Source organism: Purpureocillium lilacinum, assembly GCF_023168085.1.
Source record: "Purpureocillium lilacinum CBS 284.36 DNA, scaffold_6, whole genome shotgun sequence".
NCBI lineage: Eukaryota > Fungi > Ascomycota > Sordariomycetes > Hypocreales > Ophiocordycipitaceae > Purpureocillium > Purpureocillium lilacinum.
The window spans coordinates 594,195-619,273 of record NW_027072116.1 but is presented as its reverse complement, the minus strand read 5'-3'; the positions used below and the strand labels follow the sequence as shown (position 1 = coordinate 619,273).

The following is a 25,079-nucleotide window of genomic DNA, read 5'->3' as shown; positions in this document are numbered from 1 at the left end:
CCGTGCGAGACGCTATGGTGCCGTGGTGATATTCGTTTCGTAAAAGCCTGGCTTTGCTGCTATAGCTCGAGCTCTTCCACCTCCATGCCGCAACCAACACAGGTCTTGATGGTCATGCCCTCTTCGTTCTCGACGGTTCGTCCCCACTCGTGGACGTGCCGGCCGCTGCCCATGGAGTCGCCAAACTTGCTGGCGCCCGACTTGCCCAGCGTGCCGGCCTGGCGGCGGAAGGCATCTGTGCGCGTCTTGCGCTTGAGGTCGAGTAGCTTCTCCTTGAACTTGGCTTCCTTGCGGGCCTTTTTCTGCGTTTCTCGCCGCTCGTACTCTGCATCGAGGGCCTCAGAGGACCCCCATTTCGTCTTGATGGCGTAGTCTTCGACTTGGAAGCGCAGGAACAGCATCATGTCGTGCCAGTGGGACTTGTGCGGGTTGGGCTTGTTGAGGTGAGGGAGCAGTTCCGGGTCCCGCAGCTCGGCTGGTTGTTACACGTTAGCAACTTATCCATTGCTAGGAAAGGGTCGTGTTGGAAGGAACATACGATCTGTCAAGAGGTAGTCCTCCTTGCACTCCGTTTTTGTCAGGAGCGAGTACTTTTCGGGATACTTGTCTTTGCACTTGTTGCAGACGCAGATGTGAAAGACTTCCTCCCAGACAAAGTCAATCTCGAGGCTCCTGCACTCTCTGCAGCGCTTCCTCTTATCCTCGTCGACAAGGACGCTGATGCCGGGTTCAAAGGGCCCCGCCTTGAGCCGTTTCAAGTTGCGCAGGACCTGCAGCTTCTCCCACTCCTGGACCGTCATGTTCTTGGGCCGCCCGTCGCCGTCGTCGGGCTGACCAGGCTTCTTGCCGCCGAGGGCAAAGTTGTGCGGGTCGTCCTCGGTGGAGAGAAAACCTCCCTTTGTGTCGGTCATGGAGCTCATGTTGTAGTCGACGTACTTTGTGAACTTGCGGGCGGGGCGCAGCTCGCCCTCGTCGCCGGCCTTGACGCGGCCATCGCGGTTCGTGGTGAGATCCCCGCCGGAGAGCGAGCTGTGCGGGCGCTTGCCGTTGATGGGCTTGCTGACGTGCACGTCGTCGGTCTGGACGAAGCCCGAGGCGGACTTGGGAACGGCGGACTCGGCGCCGGAGGCGCGCTGCTCTGCTTCACGCTGGTCGCGGATGGCCTTGGCGCGGAGGCGGCTCTCTTCCTGAGGAGGGCGTTAGATGGGGCGGAACGGGGACCAAGACGGAGCGGATGTGAACTCACGATGCGTCTCGTCACCTCGGGCGTCGGCGGCGACCCTGGGGCGGGTGCCTTGGCCGCCGGCGGCGTCTTGGGGCGCTCCATTCGTGACTCGTGAGGGCCGCTGAGGAGGCGACTGCGGGCTGGACTGCGGAGGAGGGACCCCAGCTTTGTGCGGGGGCTTTATGCGGACAATCAGGGATCCAGCGCAAGGGGTGGAAGTGCGATGCGATGCTGGATGAGCAGTCGCGACCGTCGTGAATGAAATGTCAAGGATGCTGGCCGGCTGCGTGAAGCTGCCGATGGAGTGGAGGGGCGAGGCATCTGCCAGTGACTCGAAGCCGCTGAAATGCTGATGTCACACTCGTTGGACCCTGCGCTAAGTACGGCAGGCACGAGTCACCGCCAGTGGAGAGAGACTCGTCTGCATCGGGAAATCTTGGACGCCACCATCATGAACTTGACGATGTCCTCAAACCGCAGCCTTGCCTTCGACTTTGACTGCCACGGCATGGCATCGACGATGTGACACTGCAACGTGCCGCAATACATGGGGAGAAAAACCATGCGGACGCGGTAAGGGGGAAAACATATTTCGTCCAGCAGGCTCCACGTCAGCGAACGCTCTTCTTTGCCTGCCCACTCCTCGATCCGCCTCACGCTTGCCACCACTTACACGCGCGTCGTTTATCATGCGCCTGCCCGCGACCCATCTGCCTTTGCATTTGCGCACTCTTATCAGACGAGGCTCCTTTGCGGACTACGCAATACATGCCGCTGAATCAATCTTCTACGCTGACCTAGCGCTCATCTCTTCAGACAGAGCTCACCCGCCTCCAACACAGCCAATCCTCGGCCAAATGCGGGTTGATTCAAGCTGATGTGAGGGCCCCAGCAAAGCAGATTGTCCCATGTAATGGGGCATACTCGGTACTGCAGTATATAACATTGAATATTGCCTGCTGACGCGGTCACTTGTCTTCCCGCGTGCTGAAGCCGGAATCCCTGTCCTTTCGGTAGGATTCCGAAGCGTAATCAACAGCAGGGCGAGGGCATTGACCAATTGATGTATCCGAGACGCTCCAACCAAGTTTTGGAGTCTTGGACCACCACGCCCGGCAGCGTGTGTGCCACGGCTCGTTGCGGGGCCTCATCTGCATGCGCTCAGGACCCGGGACAGGCAGGCTGGCGATGTGTGGGTTCGGCCGAGCCACCGGGAATCCGGGATGCAACGGTGGCCGTGGACAGTGGCTTTGGAAGCTGCACGAACGCTTCAGCAGCCGCCAGGCCCATGTATGAATGGGATGGGTCCAAGGCTGGCTGTCCCGCGGGATGCGCCGATTGATGGGCCGGCTACTTGGGAATCTTTACGCGCCGACGCAATCCTACGTGCAGGCTTGTCCGGTACTGATGCACACGCTACTACGATCTTTGCTCGTCGATGCTACGCTCTGCGAAACCTGGGCGCTTGCATGACTGTTGGCCTCGACGGTTTCAGGTCCAGCATTCTAAGGATCAAGACGCATTGACTCGTCTCGAACTGATGAAGACTTTCTCATCTAATCTGCGCCGCCCTGCTCCATCGCCGTGCTTCGGGTAAAACCGTTCAGCTCTCCCACGGGGGATCGATATATTGACACTATAGGCATCCAAGCGGGCCTCGTCTTGTGTCTTGTGTTGATGCAAGCCTTGCGCTACTGATCATGTCATCCGTGAATCAGACGAAGCCCACAGGCGCCCACAGGCGCGAGGCTCTTCGCGCGCGCCAGGGCCGGCAGGGTTATCGCGGCTACCGCTCAAGCCTCAGAAGCGGCCTGATCGCGGGAAACCACGGTAAGTCTCATCTGTTTCAAACGTGCGGCAATGGCACCATACATTGGCCGCCCGGCGTCAAGCAGGCGCCTACCATGGTAATGCCCAGTACGTACTCATGCCGTATAGAACTTTTCGAAACAGCAGTCATCTTCGCCATGCAGATTACTGGGGCGTGGGGGATGCCCGGATCCTCGCCTGATCTTCGTTTCTATCGATTGCCGGTAGATCAGACCAAAACAGGCTCGTAGCTATAAGATCAGGAGGACCCGCGACATGTCTCCTGACGTTTGACCACAACCACAGCATCTGGGATGCCTACAGCCTTTTGGAGAACATTCTTTACGCTCATTACATCATGAAGGCCTCCTTTGCCGTCGTCGCCGGCGTCGCCGGCATGGCCAGCGCGCACATGAACATGGCCAGTCCTGCTTGCATCGGCCGTAGCGACAATGTACATACGGGAAAGGAGTTCAAGATAGACGATAACATCAACGCCCCTCTCGATCCTGGGGGAGGGGATTACCCTTGCAAGGTGCGCGACTTCGCGAGCGTCGACGTCACTCCTCCCGAGGAGACCTGGCAACGGGGCGCGAGCTACCCCATCGGCCTCGACAACCACGTCACCCACGGCGGCGGCAGCTGCCAGTTCGCCCTCTCAAAGGACCGGGGCAAGACCGCCACCGTCATCGCGTCCTATATCGGGAACTGTGCCGCGAACCTGGCGGACAGGAACTTTACCGTCGCGATCCCCTGCGACACGCCGGAGGGCGAGTGGCTGTTCATGTGGAGCTGGCACAACAGGATAGGGAACCGCGAGATGTACCAGCGCTGCGCGTACCTCAACATCAAGGGAGGGGATTGCGGCCAGAAGTGTGCCGGTTCCTCGCGTCCGCCTGTCCAGAACAATCCTGTCGGCTCATCATCTGCGGCACCCGCCGTCTCAACATCAGCAGCTGCCGCGCCCTCGGCGCCTCTTGCCACGGCCTCGACGCCCGCTTCCGGGCCGCCAGCCAGCCCCGGCCACTGCCATGCAAACAGGAAACGCCACGGCCACAGGCGCAAGCATCTCGCCAAGCGCGCTTCCTACAGTGCACCTCCCTCGGCCTCGACTCCCGCAGCGCCCAGCGCCGCACCCTCCAGCGCACCTCCGGCCACTGGTCCGCCGAAGCAATCCAAGTACGATGCCGAAAAGTGCGCGTGCGTGCCCTTCGAGGGGAGGCCCTCGATCTTCATAGCCAACATCAACGACAGGTCCAATTCCTCGGCCGAGGGGCTTTGCACCAACGAAGGCACCGACGTCCTCTATCCCGACCCCGGGCCCCCAGAGTGCGTGGAGATGACCTCGAGCAACCCGTACCCGCCGGGTCAGGGGAATCAATGCCAGTGGAAACAGGAAGGAGCCCTAGAGAAGGAGAGCGGAAACAAACCCGGCAACGCCCAGCCTGGAAACACACCACCTGCGGGCGTGCCTGGCAGCCCACCGCCCGGAACAGGCTCACCGCCCCCTGCCACGGACCCTTCATCGCAGCAGCCCGGAGACCCGACTAACAGCAACGACCTGTATGAGGAGCCCGGAAGCTTTCCGGGCACCGAGTCACCACCACCCGGCACGAACGCAGAATCAGGACAGTGGCCTCCCGACGGCTCGTATCCCGAACCCAACAACGGAATAGATAACGGTGGGTACTGAAGTGAAGGAGTTGTAGGACGGATAGACGCGGCGGAAAGGAGGCGCGGACGGGGCGTGGAGCCGGCCTCCGTGCCACGACCACAGGGCATTGCCATTCATCTCCGGGGGCGGGATATCAACCCCCTAGCTGTTTTCGATGTGTACTTTGTGAAGGCCCTTTACACATGGGTTACTGTAGCAATTAGACGACGTTGCTGCAGCTCGTTACGTTGATAGTGTGACTCTACGCGCTTCACCAAGCTCATGACAACTGGACAAGGTAGCCCATCGAGGAACCCTAGAAGCCTGATCCAGAGCGTTGCGCTCCCTGCTGCAACGCCATGTGGTATCCTGGAACGTACGAGTTGCTTGCCGCAAGACAGCATTGGAACCGTGCCAGTGCAGGAGACAGTGGGTCAGCCCGTCCAGTCTGTACGTTACAGCACGACGTGGGCAAGGGCTTATTTATCATGGTCGACGACTTTGGCGGTTGACGTGCATCTACAAATAAGCTCGCATCCATAAATTTACATGCGATGTTCTATAGCAGGCAAAACCTGAAGCGGATGGCCCTATTTACGCTTGTGGTCGACGGTTTAGACTCTCGCTTGCCGCCCGCAACTTGTGGATCAAGCCCAGCCTGGTGGTGCCTGTGCCACTCAACCTTCTCGCTCCGGCGCTCAACTCCGGCAACTTTGACTTTCGTCTGGACTTGCACGGCTGGGCAATAGCATTGCGGTAAATACGTCCATGTCTGTGAGATGTGGTATCCGGGGCAAAGGCATGAAGCCTCCACATACGATGAACGGTCGAAGGACAGGTACAGTCAGGCTCCTGTGTTCGTCCAAGAAATGCAAAGATATATAAGACTGCTTTGCACGAGGGCGGAGTATTTGGACTTTAGAGCTCATTCTCCCTTTTGATGACATCTATCATAACAAGCACACGCACACAAACCAGTCTACTGCTAGCCATCCGTCGTCGTCATGAAGGTCCTCGCCGCCACCCTCCTCATCGCCCTCGCGGGCATCGCCCTCGGCGCCCCCGGCGCCCCACCACGGAGGATCGTAGCAGAGGTAAGCGAACACAACAGCTCACTCAAGAAAGGGCCTTGGAACCAAAGTTACATGGAGCCCCTTGCGCTGACGGACTGACGGACTGACACACCCGATGAGTAGCTCCCGCCCCAGGTATGCCTCCTCGCCGACGCCTGCCAGCACAAGTGGTTCTGCTGCAAGACGGGCAACGAGCGGTATTGCTCGCAGCACCGCGTTCCCGTGAGTGGATGTCCTCTTCCCTTCTCCCTTCCCTTTTGCCCTCTCGACTCCCGTTCGCTCCCCCTCCCATCGCTGCCCGCGGGCAACCCACCGCTGACGGGGCGCGACGATGGCGTCGCTACAGGGCCAAAATTGTGACGGCCCCTCACAGTAGGGCCGGTATGATGGGCTTTCTCGACGTGAGACACGGGCTGTGGATCTGGATCTGGCTGGAATTTCGGAATTTGCTTGGTCGTTGGCGCTGGAGAAGTCGAAAATTGTTGACCGGACTGGCCCCTGCTCTGTTGCGTTGTGCTGGGACAAAGGAGACGGGTGCATTCTCCGAATGAAGTATGAAACGAGATTCTGCTCCATGCTTGCAAGCAACTTACCTTGCCTTGTTTCGGTCCAAAACGCCGCAGAGTCGGCATCCATGTCTGGCGACGCTACTGCAATGTGTACGACGGAACGGCGCGCAAAGCCATGGATACGTCCGGCAAGTGACTTGGCACGACACGATGGACGACGCATCCCAACAGTCACCTCACGTTGCTTCCCAAAGTAAACCACTTATGCTCCAGAGCTGACGGCCGGAGGCGCATCGAAACGTCGTTGACACATGTGCTATCATACACAAAACCCGACTCCTTGCCCCTCCGCCAGTACACAGCCACATGCCAACATGCCCGTGGCCCCTCGAGCGCACGCGCGATATTTTTACTCCTCCTTGACACCGCCACGGCCGGCCCGCTCGGCGGCCTCGACGGCCTTCTTGTCGCTCTGGGCCGTGCCGTTCTGCATGGCGCTCATGAAGCCAGCAGCCTGCTTGAAGGGGCGCTTGAGGTCGCCGACGGCGGGCTGGCCGTACAGGTAGATCTTGGCCAGGTTGCCCTCGAGGGCGCTCTTGAGAGGGATGATGGACTGGATGAGAAGCGGGTTGGTGTACTTCATGTACAGGTGCATGAAGCCCATCATGGCGACGCCCATGGCCTGGCCGCGGAAGGCGGTGCGCAGCTGCTGGATGTCGTAGGCGTGGACCGTGGTGGTGACGAGCTTGCCCTCCTCGGTGGAGCCCATAGGCGCGGGCTCGACGTACTTGAGCGTGGTCATGTCTGCGCACAACAAAGGTCAGCGACTGGCGCACGGGGCAATTGCAGGGAGGATCGACGGAGGGGCGACCGTACCCTTCTTCTTGTTGATGGCCGACTGGATGTAGAGATAGATGAGGGCGATGATGACATTGCTGGCAATGTACAGGCCGCGGACGCCCATGAGGACGTTGGGGTCGTCAAAGGGGATGCGCTTCGACACCTGCATCATACCCAGGATGATGACAAGGTTGGTGCTGCAGCCGGTCAGCGCGAATGCCCTTCATGAAACGTCTGGCCCCAACGGGCCGCGGCTAGAGGTTCCATCCTCGTCGCCGGCGAATGCGAAGCCACGCGATTGCTTCGGCGACGCTCCAACCCAGGAAGGAAGGGGCGGAGGGGGGAACATCGCGCGCGCGCGCAACCCACAGTCACGCTACCAACTCACATTTGGGGGCTGAGGCCGGCCATTGTTGCGGATTCGCTCGTTGCGAGGCTGCGACGCAAACGGAAGACTGAAGGAGAAGAGGAGGAGGAGGTGAGGGAGGGACACCTGGCGTGCTGCGGAAGCGGGCGACGGCGGTGGTGCGCGGGTGCGATAAGGCGGGATGGCGAAGGGAAAGGAGGGAGGTGGTGGAGTTGGAGGAACAAGCCAGATGGAAGCATCTGGAGTTTTTCGCCATTGCATGCTGGCCTTTTTGCCCCATTGGGGGCGGCGCCTCTGGGAGGGTCCGGGTACGTACCTTACCTACCGGCCTGTTAGCCAGTGCAGTGCAAGGGGCGGACCGTGGTAAGGTTTTTCCGGGGTGGCGCTGCGCGTGCTGAGTCGCGTGGCCTTCCAGAACATGCTCAACAAAGGCCCTGTGGCTGGAGGTGGTGGTGGCCGTGGCGTGTTGGTGCCGCCAGCGCTACCGCTGCGGCGCTGCTGGTCCCCTGCCCCACTATGTGGCAGTGGTTCGTCACCCGCATCCAGGAACCTCCAGGCCCGCCGAGGTCAAAGGATCGCGAGCCCACAATCCTACCCGACACCTGGGCGAAGCTGATGAACTGGAACTACTTCCTTCGAGGATGAGCTCGCATCGTTTGACGGCGGTGCTGAATCCCCCATGAACAGGCACATTTGAAAGGGCCGACATCATGACACGGCAGTGCAGTGGGAGCACTCTCACCTTCGTCGAGCAAGTCATGAATCTATCCAAGGTGCCCCCTTTTTATGCCACACAAAGCGACAGCGCGATTCCTCGCACAGCTGCATGTGTGTCGAAGATTCATCAAACGCAGTCCTATATGCCACCGAAGTGCAAGCATGATTGCTTTCCGCCCGGGACAAAGTCGGCTTGCCCGCACACAACATCTGAATGCATTTGTTCATGTTTGACGCCGCTTGCATCGGTGGCATCACGCCTTGTGCGCCAAACAGCCTTTTGTTTGCATGCAGATGCCTTCGTAAATCTAGCCTGTTCGCAATCATAGAGTTAATTCGCCGTTTTGACGCTTTTACCAGCAAACAAGGATGCTAGAGAGACGCTTTCCAGGGCTTCTCTGGAGTGGAATTGTATAAGATGCGCGTTGAAGTGTGATGATATCTTGGACGAAGCCAAAGGCGTGGCAATAAATCCTCATCACAGCTGACCCAGCATCAAGAGACCGCCCAAACGACTATTCAGTGTACAAGAACCACCTCAAGATGGTCTGGAAGCTTCGCCGACAGGAGACCGAGACGTACAGATACGCGCGTTTCGGCCGTGATCCCCTGTTCAAGCACCTGTACCGACGACGCCGCAGCCCTGCCTGTGACGACTACAGATGCCCCTCTTACACCAGACCCCATGGGACCTATTATTACCCGACCTGCGACCAGGCCCACTACTGCAGATGCGCTTGTTGTCCACGGCGGGGCAGCCGAGCATTCGATCTGCCTGGACTAGACTGCGACCCGGACCGCTGCCCATGTAACTGCTACCGCAGGTCCACGTGGAATTACCGACCGACGGGGTCAGGACCATTTACATCCGGAACCGCTTACGCGCGTGACGGAAATGCATCGCGGGGGCGCGCCGTACTTGACGTCGTCGACGAAACAGGCGGGCCCCTGTCACTCCGGCACGGGGACTGGTTTGCCGTTTCCATGGAGTCGTGTGCCGTCGTCGATGACATTATTGCCATGCTGGCACCGGATCAGCGGATCCACAAGGTCGTCGTGCGTTGGAGAGACGGCGATGTTGAGGATCTAGACGACTTGATCCCCATGGACGAGATCCGCCGTTTTGCGAAGAGACTGGAAGTCAAGAACAGAAAGAGCGTGCGGTGGACGTAGGAGAAGTTGCGCCCCAACGCGTGAGCTGTGAGGGTCCTGTTGGAGATTCCATGAGCGTGTAAGTGACTCAATTCCCGCGAAGTATGCGAAGACGATAGCTCCTGGTCACACAATAGACCGGCACACATCGGCACGCAACGGCACGCAACGGCATACGGGAAGAAGCGAGGCTGACTGCTAGGCAGACAGATTTGTGACGTTCCTCTCTCGCGGTGGACAGGAGACAGGCCCTGAGACTGCCTCATAATCGGTGAGAACGAGGACGGCTTGGTTCCCGCATAGCACTCGACTTCCCGCAGCCCGTTGCAGTCCAATCGGCGCCTTTGCGGCGCTGAGAATCGGCAAGGCTGACGTGGCCTTGCTATTTGTCACTCGGCAATGGAGTCGTGCGGGTTGCATACGGCCAAAAGACCCGTGTAAACACGGTGTGCCGTCACGAGAGCCTGAATGTGACGATAGGGACGCGTGGTCGCCGCTCCTTTGAGCGACGTGCTGAGTGGCACTCCGACAGAGTTAAGGCTAGCGGCGCATAGGCACTGAAACAGGAACAAGGGTTGCGCACGCCTGGCGAGTGGTAGGAATACGAGGCGGCTTCTCCCGCTGGTTGGTGGCCCTCCCCTCCTCTATTCATAGGAACAGGACTGGGGTTCCTTATTCTCGGAGCGTCGCGAGAGAGTTGGGGTCCTTGGATATCTTCCGCTAGAATAAGGCTGAAGGCCATAACCATGTGCCGAGCGCGCTGTTGTGACCTGTGCTTTGTCCTGCTTGGCATGCGCATGCGCGATGGGAACGATCTTGGACAGGCTCAACCACAGCCGGGAGATCGCTGGCGGCAGACTGGGGACAGCAGCCGAGTCAACATGTCGAGGGACCCCCTTCCCCGGCCAGGTGTGTTGCGGCCCGCGGGGATGCATGTTTCGTGACGTTGGGAACGTGCGGAGGGTGGAGAGGCGGTTCCCGCACCCGGTTTGGCATCATGTGCATCCAGTTAAAGACGCACAAGGGGCTCCGAAGCCACAAAAGTGAAGAATGGCTTGGGGCGGGATCGCGGCCGTGTCGTCCGGGGCGGGGCAGATGCGAGCCTTGACGCTCCACAACTGGGCAACGATCTGAATCTCACCATGCTCACCACCACCCCTCCGCCTCAGCCCTGCTTGCCATGGGTCGAGACAGGTCGGGAACAGCACGGCCCCTGCCATCTCGTCACACCGCCTAGGCCCAAGATGGGAAGCGGCTGCTTGTGACGTGCATATCCAATGGCTGAAAGGCAGAACGCTGGTGGATGTCAGTGGACTTTTTGGTCGACACTAGGCTGGATAGCGTCTCATGCTGTGAGCGCACGAACGGAGGGGAAGCCACAGACGCTACCTAGATCCTTGGCCGGGCCCTTGCGAGACGCGGCTGGGCATTTTTATTTACCACTTTGGTCGAGTTGACTCACAGAGAACGTCTCTTTTGGCGGCCTCTGAAGCATCACATGGCCTGGGCTGGTCTGCGACCGTGACGCACAACCGCAGTCGGACAGGAGCGTTGGGATATATCGCCATTATTCGCCAGCCCTGGTCTGCGGGAATTGCCTGTTGCCTGACCTGGGCTGCTCAGTGCTGGGGACCGGTGGACTTTGGCGCTACTGGCGTGACGGACTGACGTGCGACCCCCTTGAGGTGGCTGGGTCCGCCGACCGAGATCCGTGGGCAGCTGTGGGAGGACGGAGACAGGCCGAAGACCACGGTGACGAGACCCGAGGCCGAAGCCGAGGCCGGCGCTGTGCGTACCCAAGGCGGCGGCCGTGCCGAAAGCGAGGTCCCGATGCGGCGAACTGGGCTCCTGGAGGCGCAGACGTTGAATTGTGTGACATTGCAGCTGATTGCAGCAGACGCGCATCTCGCCCCCGGGCGGTCCCGGGGCGATGGTCGCACGTTTGCACGGCTCCAGAAGCTCGATACCACGACACTACGCAGATGAGTGGAATTGAGGGATCCGCAGCTCGTACGTCGTACAGCCACTGAGGTGGCTTAATTTGCTCATGCCGCCCGGCAAGAGCCTGGTCACAGAGCCTCCAGGTCGAGTGGCTTGTTCGGTGGCTCTCGCGGTTGGCTTGGCCGCAGACGAGGGACGAGTCTGGGGCCGCCGTCTCAAGACTTTGGGGCGGGAACTTGTGTCGCGCGGTCTGCACTGGAAGATGCACCCGGGGGTGGAAGCGCCATGCAGCAATACGCCGACGCTGATGCAGAGTTTGGGAGCTGATCGTCGTGGGATGGGACGCGACTCGAGGGTGGCAGATCTGACGACGCAGCAGAGCCGCAGCGTTTGGCCAAAGGGGTGTTGATGGAGGTGTTCCCGGGTTCCAGGTTTCAGGATGGATTGATGATGATGGCGATGGATGGTGTTGGCGGCGACTTCTGTTGGGCCCATCCTGCCGTCAGCTTGGGGACACTTTTTTGGCAGGTACCTCAAGACAGGTTATAGCCCTAGGCAAGAGTAAAGTACTCTTTTGTTCTTGTCCTGGGCAGACAGGGCAGCTTTCCTGAGTTCAGGTTGAGGCAGGAACCACCCTGCAGGGCACTGCCCTGGATCTCCATGGGTGTGTGCCCCAGCGAGCCCCTACACCGGGCGCGCTGTTTGGAGCATAGGTTTGGTGGTGGATGTTGCCACTGGGGCGCACCTGCCACTGCACCGCCATGATTTCTAGGTTGATCCTCCACGGGCCGCCTCACGACCTCCTCAGGCACCAGGATTCCTTCCGCCCTACCATGGAGACCGCAGACAACCATCTCGCGGGAGCTCCCAGCTGCCAAACACACGGTATGCATGCACGCTGCCCCAGCCTCCTTGACGCCGGATGCTGTTTTTATCTCGGCAATCTCTTCTTTCGTGCTCCGATGCGCGCGCGCCGGGCGCCAATCCCGCCTCCGTCCCCCCTGCTGAGCCACGAGCCGATCGCCAGTTCCCTGTGCAATCTGCAATGTGCACGGAGCACGCAACGCCCCGGGCTCGGGGCAGCCAGGTCTTCAGCAGCCCTATACGAAGGTCAACATCTGGCCGTATACGAGCAGCTGCCATGCTGCAGGTCCGGAGAATTGACGAGGTGAGTCTACAACACATGGCGCGATGATGATGTATGCCCTGCAAGGCCAATGCAACGTCGAATGCCCTACGCATGCCCCCCGGCCTGCATCACTGCGCAGCACGACCACACAGGGCGAGGGCCGGGATTAACGGTGCTGGCGTCCATGTCTGGGTCTCTGATACACAGCATGTGAGCTTCGGATCCGGATTCGGCCGATACAATTCTTGCCGTGGCATGGCCTGCCATATCCATTGACCAGTCGTCCGAGTCTGCTTTGCCCTGTGAGTCGAATTCCTGGACGGATCGTCTTTGGGCATGCCGGCCGACCGAGCTTATTATCGCCACCATGGCAATGCAATTCCTCGGTCATTGTCGAGAGAGGCAATGAATATCCACCCTCGCGACCACTTGTGGCCCCCAATCTCAGCGTCTTGCCGATACTCTCGGAGGAAACGCGGCAACGAACAAGACCTCACTGGACTCAATCTCTCCGGCGTGGTCGGCGACCTGAAGCATGCCGGCTCCGCATTTCCAGCGACCAGCAGACACGGCGGGCGGATGTCGAAGGATGCAGGTTCCTGCAACCACAGGAGCGAAGCGCGAGCTCCCAGAGCAGCCTCTCGTGCCACGACAGGGGTGGCTTCTGCCTCGTCAGCCCCCCTCTTCCCGTGGACCTGTGCCCTTCTCCACGGCCGGGAGCTCGTCGCGGCTGACCAATTGGTGGAGGCGTCGTCTCCATCGCTTGCCGTCCCCTCCATGGTAGCCCTGCTGGGCTCGTCGAGCAACCGAAGGTCCCTGATAGGCCACCGCCAGGCACAACAAGCGCTGGCACGGAACCGTCGCCGACTGACGCGCACACACCATGGTGCCACGGTCAGGGACATGGTGGGAAGGGGCACGACTCGAGCGAGGAGACGGAGACGGGAACCGAGCCGCTTCGCACAAGGCGAATCGGAGGAGCACTGCGCGTGACGGCGTCGCGAGTCGCGGCCCCCAGTGCCCATGTGCTCGTGTACCAAGTACGGCGGCACGCTTCTCACTCTCACACGCGTCTGCGTGTCGTCACAAGATATCATCTTCGGGGGGCCAGGACAGGACGGAAACGTCGAATTTCCCTTCCCTTGGTCCACCCCTGCCCAACGCTGGCCCTGCACCCCACCTCCGTTGTTCCACTGCCTGGTTCCTTGCCCTTCCCTCTTGCCTCCGGGGGTGCGCCATAGCCTCATCACGATTGGCGATTCGTTCCCCCTTGGTTCTCTCTGGTTCCCCGAGACAGAGTGGACTGACGGCTGCGCAGCAGCTCACAAGCGCCTGCGCCATGCTCTACCGGACACTTGACGATCTTCCCGCCCTGTCCCAGAGGACCCATGCCGCCATCAAGGGCCAAGAGTTAAGAGCACCGCCGGGGCACGGTTGGCTGCTGGACAGGCGAGCTTGTGGGGGCTAGTTCGGTGCCCAGCGCCCCAAGTGGGCTTACACCCCTGGAGCCTGTGGGTGCATCAATCGACTGCGTTGGAACTTGGGACCCATCAAAGGCAGCAAGAGGGGTCTTGCAGCCTGGCAGTGCCGACAACGAAGTGCCAGGAGTCAAGGACCAACTGCACCCGCGCGCGCACACACACACTCGCTGGTCGTAGCTGGGACGGGTACGGCGAGCCAGGCGAGTAGCACGTCGAAGGATGCAAGCCGCTTTGGTGCTGTGGGGGGCCAGGAGAAGATGACTCCGCCCGCTGCCTGGCTCTGGAGCCTGCTCGCACTACGGGATGTCGACACAAGACACGCCTATATAAAACGGCTTCAATCGCAGGTCAGCCTTGCCGTCACAAATTCGCTTTCAGGCAGATATGTTCTTTTGACTCTTTTGGAGCTCTATACCCAATCCCCCTTGTCGGCAGTGCGCCTTGTTGCGGGACTCTCGACGGGTTCACAACCGCGTATTTCGTACAACTCCACATCATGTTCGGAACGTGGAAGTACGACCCGGAGACGGACCAAGTCCAAAACCTGAGGCGGGCATATGACCCCATCACAGCCCGCTCAAGCCAGCATCAGGCCTGCAACCGGTGTCATGAGAAAAAGGTATGATAGCTCCGGCCAGTCCGCTATACCGCTACTCCGATGCTCCGGCAAGCCGTAGTACGAGCAGGCCAGGCTTTGCCTTGCCGGAGCATGCCACTGCATTGGCGGCACGCGATGCCTTCAAATTGCTGGAACCTTCGAGGCTGACACGCACGTACAGCTCAAATGCAGCGGGGACAAGGATGGCTGCGACAGATGCGCTGCCAGCGGTCACACCTGCGAGTATAGTCGCTCCAACTCACGCAAGGGCAGGAAAGGGAGCGTCAACTCCAAAGAGGGCCGTAGCCACAGCCGGGAGGAGAGTGGAAGCCCCAGCAGCCGCGCCTCGTCTCACAAAGGACAATCGCAAGCAAAGTCCAAGAGCGGACGATCCCGCGACAGCGGCAGCGCCTTGGCCTCGGCGGCGCACACGGGGCAGCACCATCATGGCAGCTCTGCGGGCCACACCTCGTCTCCAATGGTATCGCCAACGGACGCTTTCGACATGAGCGCAATGTCAACGGGAATGACCAGCGGCATGTACGGATCGCCGACGATGTCGCAGTTTGACACGAGCCACTATTCTGCCTACCAGCAGGGAGGATGGTCAGGATTCGACGACGCGGCAAACGCGGTGGTGACCACTGCGATGGACTCAACATACGTGGCAACGACCAGCCCAATGTATGGAAATGAGTACGGCGCCTACGACGCATACCAGGGATACCAGTACCCAAACATGGACCAACGATACTGGCCGCAATGACACCTGTTGGGTTCAGTGCTCGCTCGAGCACTGTGAAGCCTTTTACGCTGCAAACGTCGCAGCGGACCTCCGCGGATGGCTCGATGAGACGTATGAGAGAACGGCGGCAGCGCCAGCGACTGGCTCCGCGACAGTAATGACTTGACGACTGCTATGACGAACCCCATGGAAGCTTTCCTTTTCTGTACCCGACTCGGCTCGCATTCCCGCCACAACGGCGCCCGGAATCACAACAGCGAAGGGTATCTTTTTTCACTGTGCTTGTGACGAAACGTGATAGACGGACCTTTTTTTTTTTTTTTTTTTTTGGAGCGAAGACTAGAAAGGATTTCTGGAGGCGTCGATTTGACCCCTTCAGATGAGCGTGCAGCTAGAAGGCACATTGATTGTACACCTCAACTTGTACGAAGTACGAAGTATCCGGTGCGCAGGAGGGGCGGCGTGTTGGGCTTCTGAGACGGAAGCGCATGCTCAGGCAAGGCAGCAACACACGATAGGAAGGGCATTTCTTGGTTGTTTTCCTATGTATTAATCTCCATAATGAAGAGCCGATTTGTGCCTGGCACGAACTTCAGCGCCCTTGCACTCATCTTGGCAGCGCTGGTAAGCTGGCAAACATGCCCGAGATCTGGCTGTTGTGTCACGGAGCAGGATGTGTCACACCGAGGCGCAAACACCGAGACGAAGGCCCAGGCCAGCCTACTTCCAGGGTTACAGCGCTCAGGGACGCATCCACGGAGCCAACAGAGAGGCGCGGGAAGACGGAGGATGTTGCGTAAACCTGCGGATGACATGGCTTGGACTAGCACAGTAGTGTCCGGCACAGCAATTGGGGACACGAAGTCGTCCGGAGGAAGGGCAGAAGGTTTCATAGGATATCGCGGACGCGACGTCGGAGTTACACTCTCGTTCTGATCGCGTGGGTGCCTTGCGCCGTGCCTCGCGGAAGGATCCATGGCCGGACACCCCCGGGTGGATGGATGGGGGTACTACCCTTGAACCATGCAGGCTCAGGGTCCTCCGACCGACCCAACGGCCGGTGGCTCGTTTGCTGCCGCAAAGGGCAGAGGGGGTGGGTGTTGGGATGCTGCGAGATGGGAGCAGCGGCTGTTGGATGGATGGGCAGATGCGCACGCACGCACCTACGCACGCACGGAGCCGCGGCGGCTGCTGCATGCAGAGGGCGCACCGAAACGCCCGCCGCGCGCATGCGCCGCGAGGGTTACTTTCCATTTCGCCCCCGACTTACTGTGTTGCGCGGGTAGGGCTGCTGTCGCGTGGCGGGCATGTGGGCTCTGGGAACGAGGGTCCAGGGGGATGTGTGTGCGCTGGAGGTTGCGTGCGGCCTGCCTACCTCAGGTGGGTGCATGCTCGTCCTGTACGTGACCGGGGGACGGGCATGGCATGGCATGCGTGTTGGTGGTGATGGTGGTGGTGTAACGAGAGTGTAAGTCAGTGGCCGCGATTTTGGGGGTGGGACATGTGTGCATGTGCGGGAAGCGCCCAGGCGAGAAGAGCTGTGGGAGGTGCCCGTCGCGCGAGTCGTGTCCAAGAATACGAGGGAGGGTATAGCGCGTTTGGCGTCCTCCTGTCAGATGAGCCCCAACAGCCTCTAGGTCAGCATCTTGCTCTCGGCCGGAGTTTACACTGGCTGTGTGCCCGTGTAAGTGGGCGGGGATAAGAGAAAGAGATGGGGGGCAATCCCCGAATGCCCGGATACCCGGGAGTTGCTACTATATCCACGCCTGGCCCCAGAGGAGGAAATTCGTGTGAAAATGATGGGGGGGAATATAGCCGGTTTGCGAGGCGGTAATTAACTAAGACGTTATGTTACGAAATCGGCGCGACTGTCGAGCGTGGCTTGGAGATGGGGGTCTCTACCTATGCCCTAGTAATTTCAACGGGAGACACCTGACACCCACTCAACGCCAAGGGGCTATAAGTCGGGAATAAAAAGGCCGAAGCGGGCACGATGAAAGATGTCTCCGTGGCTTTTTGCTGCGGAGTTGCTGAGGGCGGGATGATGGACGAGAGGCGGCTGCCTGGCGCGCATGGCGTGACGAGAATATCGACAGCCAATTTCTCTCTGTGGGTGTGCCCTGGTATGCCGCGGTGCCGTGGCGGTGGGCAGGTTCAAGTGGCTGACGATGAAGAAGAGCGCGGTTCAGGCACGGCTCGCGCGGAGAACAATTGCTGGAGGTGGGATTGGAGGGGTCGGACTCTGGGGGGGCTCCAGCTGCTGCATGATGCCCCGCAGTGGCTGCCTGGGCGCTGGAATGGCGGGCCGAACGGCCAGATGGAGCCTCATCGGCCGCTGGGCCACCGGCCGGACAGCGCAAGGCGCTTGGGGCTGGTGCTTGGGGCTGGTGCATTGGGCGCTCGGAAGGTGGTTCTGGCCCGAGTGTGGCTCAACAGCTGAGTCAGCCGTTTCTTCGCCTCAACTCATTGGACGTCATCGCGTGAGAGGCGGCAGCTCAAATCTTGAAGCTCGAAAAGCTCCGTCATTCATCGCATATCATCGCAGACTTTGGCTGGCTTGCCTCAATCGCCGTCATCCCTACGCCCCCGCATTGGACTGAGAGACGCAGTACGGGCACATCCTTTCCCTGTGGTGGACCGACAGCGATCTTGGCCGGCAATTGGAGCGTTGGCCACACCACGTCACGGCAACCGCTCTCAGCGCTCGTGAGAGACTGCGGAGAGGAGACTGCTTTCGAAAGACGCAGCAGTTCTCGTGGGAGGAACTGTCGCTGGGATGACGGGCTCAGATGATTCCGCGGGTGCTCCCGCGGTAGAGGCGCCGGCCAAGAGTGTGCTGGGGCACCTTCATGACTGGGGATGTGAGTATCCTTACCTCTCCTCATGACCATGCTTGCCGTTGCTCTGGCTTGTTTCACTCGCTGGGAGAGCTCTAGGCGGCTGTCTGTGCTGTCAATGACTCCGACAGAGCTCTTGTCTTGCCCTCACCCACGCTCACTTCCACCCGCGATCCACGGAACCTCTTCCGACACCAAGCTGACAATATCCCAATGAAGCCTCTTCTCTGCCGCCCTCACTGCTCGCCACGCTCATTACCGCGTTGCACGCGCGGCCGTTACAGCCGCTGCCGCTCTTCATCTTCACGCCGCCGCTGCTCTTCTCCTCGTACCTCAATCTCTCGGGCTACACAACTGGCAGCGCGGGACTGACCGCCGCCTGGTCCGGCCTGTACGCGCTGCTCGCGCTGCGGCGGCGACAGGGGTTTCGCTCAAAGTTCTCTGCGCGCGGCCTCGTGCGCGGCGCCGCCATCGGCTTGGGCGCGACCAACTGCGTGGCCGGCGGGTGGGTGTACTTCATGGGCGACTTCGAAAAGGACGAGGCGGAGCGCAAGCGCCGCAGGAGGTGGGAGAAGAAGGACGAGTGATGCTGCCTTGGTGGCGGCGATGTGGCCCTAGAATCCGGCGGGTGTCGATGTGTTGACGAACACGGATTGTATCATTAGTGTACCATGGCGTAATGAACCTGTTAGAGATTTATGAAGCTGATACTGATTACTTAGCGCTGGAAGCCACGCATACGATTGCGTGGTGCCGCGTTGTCCTTCTGTTCATCCTGGGACATGTTGGCGTCAATGTGATCAATGTTGGCGCCGAGTCGTGAAAGACGCTCAACGTTCACACAGATGACGCGCTTGAAAGGCTACCCCAGGAAAACAGTTACGAATTGCCAACGAGAGATTATTAATAGTCGACAGAGCTGACGTGCTCCTCAGGCCTTGGCCCAGCTGGCTGCATGCCGTGGCTTTGGCTGCGGCTGAAGAGGCGTCCCGTGTTTCTCGGTTTCATTGAGTTTCGACACCTGTTGCCCCACTCCAACTATAGTTAAGCTTACTTTAGCTGTGGGAGGTGGCACATGGCACGACAGTTGACGATGCACTACTTATAAGCTCGGGGTAACGCTCGTCCTCGGTCGACAGGACGTTGACCGCAATCATCGCCATGCTCTACACTCTTATCACGGGCATTGTGAGTGTTGCCATTGGAACATACCTGCTCGGAAGTCACAGACAAGCCATCATGCCCGCTGCGAGCGAGACCAACGGGGCGATGAAGAAGCCCTGGGCGGACGCACCCCTGGCGCTCATCCCGACGCCTACCTTTCTCACGAACAAGGTGAATAAACATAACCCGCCGGCCACAAGCGATTTGGCTTTGCAACGAACGAACATGTCCAGTGTTGACCGTGCGGGGTTCATCTAGACGGATATGTGGACCGAGGGGGCCAGCCACATGTGCAACCTGCATAATGCCATCTTTCGCGGCTACAACTCCATGTACCTGCAGGCGCCGCATGTTCGCGACGCGGACAAGGCCGACTTTTTGGGCTACTGCCGCACGTGGAGCAAGTTTGTGCGCACGCATGCCGATAAGGAGGAGGGTGAGCTGTTCCCGGATGCGGAGCGGCTGCTGAAGGACGAGGTGTTTAAGCACACACATGAGGAGCACGGCAAGACGACCTCCATTGCTTCACTGCCCATCTCTATGCTAACAACGGCTCGCTCGCTAGATGCATTCATCCCCGCGCTCAACGAGTTCCACGAGTACCTCGAGAGCGTCAAGGCGACGCCCTCGCAGCTCTCCACCGCGCGGATGCTAGAGCTCATGGCTGCCTTCGAGAAGCCGTTCGAGGAGCACTTCCGGTCCGAGATCGACACCATCGCGGCGCTTGCGACGCACCCCAACACGCCGCGCGAGGGCACGCCCGAGGCAGCGACGGCCAAGAGCCGCTTCGACGCGTGGGGCCGCCGGTCGGTCCTCACGGGCGGCGTCACCGACGTGTCCATGTTCTTCCTCTTCAACCTGGACCGCGGGTACGAGGGCGGCCTGTGGAGCGACTGGCCCGAGGTGCCGGCGGCGTTGCGCTGGGCGCTGACGCGCACGCTGGGCGGGTGGCATTCGGGGTGGTGGCGGTTTGCGAGCTGTGATGCGGATGGGCGGCCGAGGGAGCTGTATGCGCTGCCGTGATGCGTTTCGTTTAGGTCAGTTTGAACCAATCTTTGTTCTTTGTCACGAAAGCTCGCGAGCGTTACAGAAGTCTGGAGCCTTTGCGATTAATGGTGTGAGTGGAAACAGATGGCGTTGGATGAAAGCGCCGTGGTAAGACGGTGCTTGGCCACGAGGTCATAGCCATTAGTTCTGCAAAGAGCGGTGCTACTCACACAGACAGAAAAATCCAGGTGCATAGATGTTCCTCGTTTTACCTGGAGCCGCGCCAGCCGTCTCTAGTATACAGGCATGAGACGGTAGCGGTGGGCCGCCTCATGTGCTTTCGTTGCTGTCGTTGCTGCCGCGGGCTCTACAACTTTGCAAAAGTTGGCTCTACGAAAAGCACTACTCATCCATATTCATCTGAAACAATAACCTCATATTACTACTTCATTACATCTTGATCACCGTGTCATTCTCCTTGCGCACAAAGTCCATCAGATTCGACAGCCCAGTGGTCGCTGCATGGTTGACCACAAACACAGCCGGCTTCCCCCACGGTGCATCGACAGTCACGTCGACGCCGCCCGAAAACGTTGCGCCGCTCCAGATATGCGTGTACGAGTCCTTGAACGACCCCGGGAGGTAGACCTTGACCGCCTTGACGCCAGGATCCAGCACTGGGGCAACATACAAATCTGGCCCGAGGAAGAAGCTCTCGTAACCAATGCTCCGCGCCCGCCTGTCATTGGGATGGTGCAGCACCGGCAGGCGAAGCAGCGGCCACCCCTTGGTCGCACACTCGCCGTCCAGAACGTGTCTCCGGTACGGCCCCAGAGCGCGGAACAAGCGCGCGCTGTGCGCATACCACGCCAGCGTCGACCCGTTGGTGTAGGCCTGCGCGTTGATGCCCGGGATGTTTCCCTCGTGCGAGCGGAACACGGCGCTCGACACGGCAGCCAGCTCGCCCCAGCGGCCCAGCAGCTCGGCGGTGCGCCCGATGGCGCCGTACGGATACTCGGCGTTGGGGAGCACAAACGTCGACGTGTACCCGCCCACGTCCGAGTGCGCGTGCGCGTACCCAGACACGCCCATGTGCCCGAGGATGCTGACGACCGACTTGATGCCGTCGTTGCGCGCCCACGCGATGCTCTGGTCGCCTGCCCAGAAGAGGTTCATGGACCGGCCCGCGCCGAGCGACGCGGAGCGGTGGAAGATGAGGGCGTCGGCCGCGCGCTCCGCCGACCGCGGGAGGGACTTGAGCACGTCCTGCTGGAAGGACGCCCAGTCGCGCGGATAGCGGTTGTGGTAGACGAGCGGGTCGAGCGACACGGCGGCGTCGTCGTCGCCGAAGCCCGTGTCGCGCGTCACGGGCGTGTACTCGCCAAAGTCGCACATGAAGCCCGAGATGTTGGCGTTCCAGACCTGGTCGGTGAGGACGCGCGCGAACCACCGCCGGGCGGCCGCGTTGCGCAGGTCCAGGATTCCGGCCTCGATGCCGGGTCCGCTGGGGACGATGGCGACGTCGCGGGTCGTGAGGTTGCGCACGAGGTACGATGCGTGTCGCCCCTCGTCGAAGAGGCTGCGGCGGAAGCCGTCTGCCTTGGTGCTGACGTTGGCGAGGAACGGGTTGAGATACGAGAGCGTTCGGACGGAGTACTGGTCACGGAGGTTCTGGACGAAGGTTGGCCACTGCGGATACAGGGCCTCGTCAGATTCCCAGTTCCACCAGAGGCGCGAGATGTTGATGCCGGTCGGCGTCGCCTGCAGGCGGGTTCCGGTCCTGCAAGAAAAGTGTCAGTTTTCCGTGCCAAAGGCCTGATGGAATACATCGATCTATCTTGTCAACGAGAGGGAGCAAGATACGTACCAGTCTTGTAGCCAAACACCGACGACTGGGCAGTCGGCATCTCTCGCCTCCTTGATGATCCTCTCAACCTTGTCCTGTCCCCCCTGAATGCCCATGATGGCACCGTCGTCGACCCAGCGCGGCAGGCTCCGCATCTTGCCCACATAGTCGGTCGTCTTGCCCACCGCATCCAGCATCCCATCCGCCAACAAGAACTGGCCCGAGACGCTCAGCCCGTTATACCGCACCGTCACGGAATCCGCGCGCGTAAAGTCAAAGTTGGCGTACGCGGTCCGGCTGTCCTCCAGGTAGAAGGCCTTGCCGTCGGTGCTCACGTACTGCGGGATGGCCGTGTACGTCGTGAAGCGGTCCCCGCCGGCGAAGAAGCCGACAATGTTTTGGATCTGCGTTGTGGGCTCGTCGCCGCGCCCGACGCCCTGCTCGCGTGAGAAGATGGGCACGGAGCGGTTCTTGAGGGAGGCGAAGGAGGCCTGCGCGCCGAGGCCGTAGAAGTCTTCGTTGGCGTGCGAGTTGAACGTGAGGTGCGTCTTCGTGAATGGCGCCTTGGACGTCGAGGCTACATCGACCTGGAATGCGACGCGGTCGGGCAGATCTTGCGGAACCCAAAAGTACGCCGAGAAGTTACCCCCGACAGATCCATCCTCGGAGCCGCAGTCGAGCAGCTGTCCCCTCATCGCAACGCTGTGGCAAGTGAGGCTGTTGTTCCAAGGCACGTACAGCAACTCCGTAACGTCGAGGCCGTTGCACTTGTCGTTGTCAACCTGCGTGATCTTGAAGTTGCCGCTTTCGCCCGCGAAGATATCGTCGCCTGAGGTGGCGCTGACGAAGCTGTGGTCTTTCGAGGTCGACCAGATCGATGTGTCGTTGCGCCGAATGACAATCTCTTGCGAGCTGCCTCCAGACCAAGAGAGCGTGAAGTCGTTGCCCAAGCCCCATCTCGAAGGAATTCCGGAGCCGGCCGCATCGCAACGCGTTGCGACGAGGCTAATTGCCAGAATAGCCCCGAGGCTACCGCGACACGAGCGCATCGTAAGAGATGATTGCAGCGCGTGGGCGCTCTCAAAGTCGTTTCTGGTCTTGCTCCGCAACGCGATGAACGGCGAACAGTGCCACGGAACCTTGAGGAGGCAAATACAACACTGCGCACACCACGAAGTAGCCGGCCGTCGCCGTCACATTAATATCGACCTGCCTTGAATCATTTCGGAGCCGAGGCACCGCCATTCCGCCGCCGTTGAGATAGTTCCTGACGTGATGCCTGTTTGGGCAATTCTAACCCGCCATCGCGATTTAACCGCTGTCAAGTTGTGGGGAAGATGCCAAGGGCCGGGGAACGCCAGGCCATGGAGCCGCCTTCGAACAAGGGCGCGAGCGAGCGCATTTGCGGAGAAAATCCGCAGGGAATCGGGGTCGAGCTTGCAGAAAATCTCCGGCTTGACAAGCGGTCCAATAGCACGGCCCCAGGCATGGAAACAGAAAAGCTTGGTATCGTCCTAAAACAGGACACCCCGTGCTTTTAAGCATAAGGTGTGCGACCTGTCCAATTCAGTTCATGTTGACACATCCTCGTGTCTCATCTTAAAACTTCAACCTCCAATAGTGAGGTACAGTACATACAACTATAATTACTTCATCCAACGCAGGAACGGCCATGGAGCCCTTCCCGTGGACGCTGCCCGCAAGCATTTGTTCCAATCGGTCTTGGTTTCGGTGAACGAGACGTCACAACGAGCCCGAAAGCCACGCCGTGCGCAGATCTGCTGCCACTTTGAGAGATGTCCCAAGCCTGCCAACGGAAGGAGGTTCGACACCGGTCTGCTCGTAGTCCCTTCACGCTGACAACAACGATGTTCAGTGAATGAGGCCATCAGCGACGGGGCGCACCATCAACTACCCTTGCCAACACGAGCGATATGCCGTCGGGATCTGCGTTTAAATTCGCTCTGAATTGTGAACAATAGGGATTCCCTAATGTTGCGTTGCTCTATGTATTACCAGCCTCTTGGCTCTCGACGGCTTCGGTAGGTCATCCAAGGCGAGCTGTGCCTCCAAATCTATCCGACTTCCGAGATCGAGATTGAGTCGTGTTAGCAATAAACCTTCGCTTGTAGTGGAATGGAGGACCGCATTACCACAGAGGACAAGTCCGGGCGCGATCCTGTAGCCATGGATCAATGCAGGGCATGTGGAATAGGTGGCCGCATGTGAGCCTTCGAAGGTCGTCGCCTTCGGCGAAGTCTTCGGTGCAGATCGAACAACTCGATGGAAACTCTCTTGCGGCCGAAGTACTATTTTTTGGGGTCGAATTGCCCGGTATGATGCGGCTGACAGTCTTCTGTAGCTGCGACCAGAAACCCAACGGCGTTGTAGCTGAGGCAGTCTCGCGAGTGACCGTTTCCCGGTGGTGATGTGTTGCTACCTCCGACGTATCCTTCGCCACCGGGCCATCGTGGTATTTGACGATCGGAATGCGCGCAATCAAGTCAGGATCCAGACCTCGCGAAAAGCGAAAACCTGCCATGCGCACGCGCACAGCCTCCCTGATGGGTTCGAAGCGGGAACTCCTGTGCGCTACATAGGCTGTCACAGCAATAGATATCAGGAAGACAGTCAATATGCTGGCTATGAGCGCTTGGGAGCTGGCTCCGCCTGTCGACGGAGGATCAGGAGTATCGGTCATGGCGATTTACATGACGTGAAGACGAGTTCGGAAGCGTATGGGTAAGGCGTTCTGCGATGGCATCGGATCGAATTGTGCGAGGCGAACTAAATGTTGACAAGCTCGGCTCGTGCCCAAGATATCGAGCACATCGCCCACTCCATCTAAAAATCCGGGATGAACTTTATGAGCGCTGGGTGGTTGGGAACTTGTCTCCTCAACGACCAAACGAAAAAAGCATCTTGAGCGGATAATTGCATACATGCGACCGGTGGCATCGTGTCGGCCTGTTGCCGAGAGGGCGGCTGGGAATGCGATGCAGCTG

General features: G+C 59.8%; 7 protein-coding genes across 7 annotated transcripts; 4 read left to right on the top strand and 3 right to left on the bottom strand.

The window, feature by feature from the left end:
- Positions 1-59: 59 nt before the first annotated feature.
- On the bottom strand, positions 60-1,327 carry PLICBS_008109 (uncharacterized protein; the record flags this gene model as incomplete). Its single annotated transcript, XM_018324403.2, has 3 exons — positions 60-475; positions 539-1,187; positions 1,247-1,327. The coding sequence occupies 3 exons, from the start codon at positions 1,325-1,327 to the stop codon at positions 60-62; spliced, it is 1,146 nt and encodes a 381-aa protein (XP_018177582.2).
- A 1,598-nt stretch (positions 1,328-2,925) lies between these two features.
- PLICBS_008108 (uncharacterized protein) lies at positions 2,926-4,727 on the top strand (the record flags this gene model as incomplete). The annotated part of the gene is made up of 2 exons (XM_018324404.2): positions 2,926-3,142; positions 3,286-4,727. The coding sequence occupies 2 exons, from the start codon at positions 2,926-2,928 to the stop codon at positions 4,725-4,727; spliced, it is 1,659 nt and encodes a 552-aa protein (XP_018177583.2).
- A 1,952-nt stretch (positions 4,728-6,679) lies between these two features.
- On the bottom strand, positions 6,680-7,521 carry PLICBS_008107 (uncharacterized protein; the record flags this gene model as incomplete). Its single annotated transcript, XM_018324406.1, has 3 exons — positions 6,680-7,074; positions 7,147-7,307; positions 7,499-7,521. 3 exons carry the CDS (start codon positions 7,519-7,521, stop codon positions 6,680-6,682), a joined length of 579 nt encoding a protein of 192 aa, XP_018177585.1.
- A 6,872-nt stretch (positions 7,522-14,393) lies between these two features.
- On the top strand, positions 14,394-15,261 carry PLICBS_008106 (uncharacterized protein; the record flags this gene model as incomplete). The annotated part of the gene is made up of 2 exons (XM_018324410.2): positions 14,394-14,516; positions 14,677-15,261. 2 exons carry the CDS (start codon positions 14,394-14,396, stop codon positions 15,259-15,261), a joined length of 708 nt encoding a protein of 235 aa, XP_018177589.2.
- A 2,755-nt stretch (positions 15,262-18,016) lies between these two features.
- PLICBS_008105 (uncharacterized protein) lies at positions 18,017-18,664 on the top strand (the record flags this gene model as incomplete). The annotated part of the gene is made up of 2 exons (XM_065601323.1): positions 18,017-18,101; positions 18,297-18,664. 2 exons carry the CDS (start codon positions 18,017-18,019, stop codon positions 18,662-18,664), a joined length of 453 nt encoding a protein of 150 aa, XP_065457395.1.
- A 574-nt stretch (positions 18,665-19,238) lies between these two features.
- Positions 19,239-20,264, top strand: PLICBS_008104 (uncharacterized protein; the record flags this gene model as incomplete). Its single annotated transcript, XM_065601322.1, has 2 exons — positions 19,239-19,412; positions 19,500-20,264. 2 exons carry the CDS (start codon positions 19,239-19,241, stop codon positions 20,262-20,264), a joined length of 939 nt encoding a protein of 312 aa, XP_065457394.1.
- A 414-nt stretch (positions 20,265-20,678) lies between these two features.
- Positions 20,679-23,123, bottom strand: PLICBS_008103 (uncharacterized protein; the record flags this gene model as incomplete). Its single annotated transcript, XM_018324412.2, has 2 exons — positions 20,679-22,008; positions 22,096-23,123. 2 exons carry the CDS (start codon positions 23,121-23,123, stop codon positions 20,679-20,681), a joined length of 2,358 nt encoding a protein of 785 aa, XP_018177591.2.
- Between the last annotated feature and the right edge of the window lie 1,956 nt (positions 23,124-25,079).